Source organism: Habropoda laboriosa, unplaced genomic scaffold, assembly GCF_001263275.1.
Source record: "Habropoda laboriosa isolate 0110345459 unplaced genomic scaffold, ASM126327v1 scaffold162, whole genome shotgun sequence".
In the NCBI taxonomy this organism is placed as follows: domain Eukaryota; kingdom Metazoa; phylum Arthropoda; class Insecta; order Hymenoptera; family Apidae; genus Habropoda; species Habropoda laboriosa.
In genome coordinates this window covers 245,044-251,189 of record NW_017100269.1, presented here as the reverse complement: position 1 = coordinate 251,189, position 6,146 = coordinate 245,044, and the positions used below count along the sequence as shown (strand labels likewise).

Sequence of the window (6,146 nt, the reverse complement as noted above, 5' to 3'; positions counted from 1 at the left end):
TACAAAATATGCAAATAATATATTTTTATTTTAAAATTCTGCGAAAAGTTTGTAGCTATCTTAAAGATAACAGAAAATGACACACATCCAAGTACACCTATTTGGTTTTATCGTATATCAATAAACTATAAAAAAAAGAAGATACGAAACGATGCTATCTGTAGAAGATGGTAATACTCAAATACCCGTATTCAACTGCGTCTTTTGTATATGATAAGAATGAAAGAACCTGTTCCATCCTATCAGTTTACCTTAATTTTATCGTGAAAGGATTTCAATACCAAAGAACGAAGATATTATCATTACCCTATATTCAGCCCGTATTCGACGACAGTGCATAAAGTATAAATCTCTGTAACATTAACTTACTTGAAACGTAGTTACCTCCAAATGATACTTTCTTGATATAAAAAAAATAGTACCATCTCTATCGTTAAATATCTAATCCTCGTTTTAAATTCTTTGACGAAATTTCTATCCTGAAATTAACGCTAATGAGACTTTTTTTGTAAACTATATCATATTACACTGTGTATGTAAAAAAGATTTTTAAACGAATACTATAATTTTATACAGAAATATTACTTTACATCATTTTCCTCCTATTTATTTTTCGAGTTAATAATTGGAACCTTTAGTACTGGTTCAAACTATCATATTTATATTCTGAAAGTTTTTATATTTTGAAATAGTACTTTATTCATAATTATGAATTATAAATGTTAAAATTATAATTAATCGATATTTACTCCTTACGCTGCTGCATTACAGCAAACGTGAGAGAAAACTGGGTGAAATCAAGAGTAATGTTCACGATTAAATGTAAATCTAGGTTGCTTGCAAATCCGTGTAAATATCAATGGCTGTAAAATGCAAACGTATACGGGCAGTTGAAGTACCATTTGAATTAACAAATGTAAACTGTAAGCATTAATTTCTCGAACATCTTGTTTATTCCTGCTTTCTGCGTTTTCCTATCAGGATTCCAATTACAACACATATTTTTAATTAACCGTTGAGAAATTTTCATGTATCAATTACTTGATAATTGCCCACTTAAAGTTGTAAACCCAGCAGTGGATATTCTTTATACACTTTTCGTTATGTGTAAATTGATAACACAGAATGTTTAAATTTATTTTTGATAATTTGGCAAAATGAATTGCAGATATAGGTGAAAAAATGTACATAAGAAACACAAACAAATTTATTTATCATTAACAAAGCAAATTAATCGAAATTCTATTACATCTATGGAAAATTCGAATTTCGTATGTTTCAGTAGAGTGATCCTTTTTTTTTTTATTCCATATTCGTCGTTGTTTCATTGTACGCAATCAAAGGTAGTAAAGGAGCATGTAAAATCAATAGCACTCTTATCGAGGATGCCACGCACACATTTGTCCCGTCGTTTTATCAATAGATTCCCGGTAAAAATTCGAAAATTTTCGACAGCGTTCGCGTGATCAGCCGGTGATCAGCAATTTGAACGTTTCCCTCGGATGCTTCGTTCCTGTTGCACGACATCGATTCACCTTTTTTACTATATAACGAAACCAGCACGAGCATGTACATACTCACGTACTCGAACAACTGGCCCCATCAACCGAAACTCACCGACTCCGTTCATATAGCTCGACTCCACGGGATACGCGAATTAGCGTGGCTAGGTCAAGGGTGCAATTTGCCCCAGATTAGTTTTGTTCGATGCCTGCCCACTGTCGTACCTTCTTTTCCTATTTGCTAACTTGGTCCTTGAAAAATTTCGTTTTCCCATGGCCTCAAGTACTATTCGTCCTTTTTCCCGATGTTAGAACATGAAAACATTTGTTTATAGGACGAATTCTGTAGAATAGATTTTTTCGTTTTCAGATGAGCAAAGATACAGGCTCGTTCGACGTTAACTCACTGTCGTACCTTCGTCCTTGAAAAATTTCTTTTTCTCGTTGCTTCAAGTTCTATTCATCTTTTAATATTGAATTACAGCCTTCGATATTAAAAAATGAAAGTGTGTTCATAAGAAAAATTCCGTGGAATACACTTTTTAATTAACAAGAGGAGTCTGGAGAACGAACAGATAGTCTAAATATACAAATACGTTAGTTAATTTGTATAAGTTTTTATGTAATTTGGTAAATTCAGTGTACTCTATAAATTTGTACTCTACCGCAACTCCAAGTTGAATAAATTCGTTAAATGAATTAAAACGTTAATTTGAAATGAAACAGAAGTTGTTTAACCTAATTACATTAATTATACACCCAATAATTTCTGTGTAACTACACCTTAAATAAATAATTATCTGAAGTATAGTAAACAGTGCAGGCAGAGAGTATAACTATGTTGCAAAACGCATCAACTATGGAAAGCACAATAAGTCAAGCAGTGCAATCCATATTTTACAGAAGCTTATAAAAACCGATTTCGTTTATTCATTTGCTTTAATTGAAATACAATCTTCCATTTGAAATAATCGCTCCAGAAATGTTCCAATACATTTAAGCTATCTCGGTCAAGGGAATAAAAGGCTGATTAAAAATAGTATATATTCGGTCCCAACGAAAGAATATATCTATATATCAACAGTGTACATATAATCTACACTGTATATACATAAATTTAGATTTTTTTTTCTCTGGCTATTGTTCTATATTTTATATATAAATATTAACACGAAGCAGAATAGTTATAAAAGTAACTTTTAATGGCTAATCTATTTCTCGTTTAGTATCGATTATTTATTAGAAGAAAAAGAAAAAAAAAGGAAGAAAATAGTCAAACATCCCCTTTAAAAGAAATTGTTCTCGATAGTAATTGCCTTTCACAGGTACGCCGCTTGCATTATCGGAAAACGCAGAGGCTGTCCTTTGAAACGAACGTTCGTTGTAGGTATCTGTTTGCAATTCACCCGTATACATACATATGTGTCCTATCAGGCTACAGCCAAATGACAAAGCGAATCTCTGGTGTAAAATTTTAACTTGCTCACCCTGTTAACATTTCTACGAGGATTTAGGGATTCAATACTATAACAGTGTCGTTACGCTTAAAAAGTGCAGTGAAGAGAGGTGGAGTTTAGGATGTATTCGTTAAGATGACACAGTTTAATAAAAAAGAGAGAGAGAGAAAACCTTCAAACTTATTGTTCTTTCTGAACAAATTGTAAATAGTGTACTTCACTCAAATAAAGAAAGAAAAAATAGAATACATTGTAGAGCGTTGTTCACTTCGATATATGTATTTGCACCCGTGTCAAACGATAGATGTTCAATCGCGCCACAGAATCTTTCGTTTCGACGTTTTAAAATTTACAGAAAAATGTAAAAATTAAAATTTAAAGTTTATTGCTTTTAATTTTCTTTTATTAAAGTAAAGGGAAGTGCGCAAAGGGCAAAAATTAAGGTGAAAATATTTCAAAAAGCGTGAAGTGCACAGTAAGTATAAATATTAAAATGTTTTCTTTGACTATTGGTACATATTTTATCTATAAACACACATCTCCAAAGATGTATTGCTTTTGCTTTCAGAATAAATGTGTCGCGTTCTGTGTAGATGTCCTTTAAGGAACATCCATTTACTGCGTGCACAACAGTATACTCATTAACCGTGGCCAGAAGAACAATGATGTCTCGAAAAGGAACAAGACCCAAGAGTGAAGAAATTTTTGCCTTCCTTTTGATTCCCACGAAAGTTCATTTCCTTCAACCTTGGTGTTTCCCAAGCATACCACTAATGTAAACAATCAATATCGACTATACGAGAGAAACCACATGATACCATTACTCCTCGATATTCCGCATCTACGGAAGTGACGACCGGTAAATCGCAAGCAACGCGATTACTTGAGACTCGAAAAACCATTTGGTTAAATAATAACTTGTATAAACATCAAACTTTCATAAGTAATTCTACCTTATTAGGCTGTTACTTTTTTTATATCGAATTTACGTTCGAAATTAATTTTCTTCGCTTTAAATTAATCAGGAGCTTTACTTTCATCATTTCTGAATGAGTTATTAAAAGGGAAATTAAACTGATCCGAAAATCTATAAATCTACACAGTTAGCAGCTTTTTATCCTTTTTCTTAACTATAATTGAGATCTATCTAATATTGAGATATCTACTATTCAATAGTGAAATAATTGACGAACCACCACGATCGGTGGTGGTATTTTTACTTTTTAAAAATTGGAGAAAGAGGCTGAAAGTTACATTTATATCCTGTGAAAAAACTGAAATTTTTCATTTAGTGGTTACTAATAAAAAAAATTCCCAAACTTTACCTATCTTTAGACGCCTCAGGGTGATGTACCCCCAATAATTTAATCTTTCATAAATTTCGGAATAGAAATTAGTAATAAAATTTAAATAAGAATTATAGACATTTCTAAAGTGATTAGTATAAATAATATCAGATTGAATAATAATTTATGAAGAAAAGTAATGAGAAGTACTAATCTGCTATTTCTAGCTTTTGTGAGAGGATCGAACACTGTTGAAGGCAGAACATTTCTTAATCGTAATCGTTTAATAATTCTTAATACGGTATTTGCGGTGCAATGACTTAATGTTAAGGAAAATGTAGGTCAACGTTTCTTTCGCACCCATTTACAGAGCGTAATTTGGATTTATAAATGCCTCCGTACCTCTTACTAAATTGCTTCGCAACGTCATATCCTTACGGGAAACAGTTCGAAAATTTCGCGTGTGCCAACCACTGCCTGAATACTTGCTAGTGAGCGAAGTAGTTCACCGTAGCTGATTATTCCATAAATACACGTTACCACTACTTCACTTAAGAAGTTCCATTTTATACTTCGTTATAATCGCTGCAAATATCGTTTTCACCCTAAAATATTGGTATTGTTTCGCTGTTTCCTTTTAGATAAGCAAAGTGGCCGGAATCATGTCAGACAGTAGGTCACTTCTTTGTAAGTACTGAATAACTTATAATTCAGTCAATTTTCATTAGTTTCGCTTAAAAAAGATGGCGAATATTCTCAAGACATGAATAAATGTGTGTGCAAAAAATCGATAATAAAAAGTCTTATGATTTCTTTGTAAAAAAATTTCTAAAAGAAGTTAAATAATGTCACTCTCGACTATAATACCCCTTTAAGTATATGTAATGAGAACTTTTATTTATTTGTTTGCATATGACATTAAAAGTGTCTAACAAATTGTAGATATAGTTAAAAAAAATTAAAGAAAAATACTTAGATGATTAAGAATACAAAAATTTTGCAGTACTTCTTCTTCATTAAATAAATTACTCTAATCTAATAATGTATATACTAATAAAAATCGAGAAGCATAATACATCTTTGCAAATTTAACGCAAGATAAATGAGAAAATAAAAAATATGACACAAAGAATATAAACTATTAGAAAGCATAAATAATTACACGTATTAACATTGAGAAATATATTCTTGAAAATTATTTGCAAAATGCAAGTAGAAGTAATTACACAGTGCAATATAATGTTTTTAAATTAAGTTAAGTTCGTATAAATTATTTTTATTCAAAGAAACGCCAATTGGAAACTAATACATTTCTTCATTGAACTAACTTTTACTAATTCATTAATGTAGTAAAACTTTACGTAATAACCATAAAAAGAAGTACGTGGTTTAAAATTATACTATTTGATTTTTATACCCTAATTCATGTAGTATAGAAACGTGTAATTATTCTATTACTAATATTTTTCAAACAACTTTCTATTAGTACCAAATTAACTTATGCAATCTACGTTGTTTATAAATTTCATGTTTCCAAAATTAATAAAGTCTATTTTTTTTTTTTTTTTAACGAAAACTATGAAACAACGCTTTCTTATTCATTCATTTTTTAGCAAAAATCAAGGAGATTTTATCGTATATATTATGAACATACTCACCATTGTGTCATATAACGTGTACTAATAATGAAGACTGGAGAAGAGGTACGATTAGTTTCGGTGCCATTGAGGCTGCTATCTGTCCCGTTCACCTCCATTCCACTAGGTAAAGATCACGGTGGCAGCAACTTTCAAAACCACTCACACCTCCAGTTCAATACTCAATCATCTTTCGAACATTCTGAAACAAATACAACCATTTATTACTATAGCAAGATATTCTATTTTCAATGAATTTCAAAT

The 6,146-nt window shown here is 31.0% G+C and overlaps 1 protein-coding gene across 1 annotated transcript in view; it reads right to left on the bottom strand.

The window, feature by feature from the left end:
* Positions 1-6,001, bottom strand: part of LOC108573503 (probable muscarinic acetylcholine receptor gar-2) — a 38,152-nt gene extending 32,151 nt beyond the window's left edge. Inside the window, exon 1 of the mRNA XM_017935962.1 lies at positions 5,904-6,001. Within this exon, the coding sequence (XP_017791451.1) occupies positions 5,904-6,001 (98 nt within the window). The remainder of the gene's footprint in view (positions 1-5,903) is intronic.
* Between the last annotated feature and the right edge of the window lie 145 nt (positions 6,002-6,146).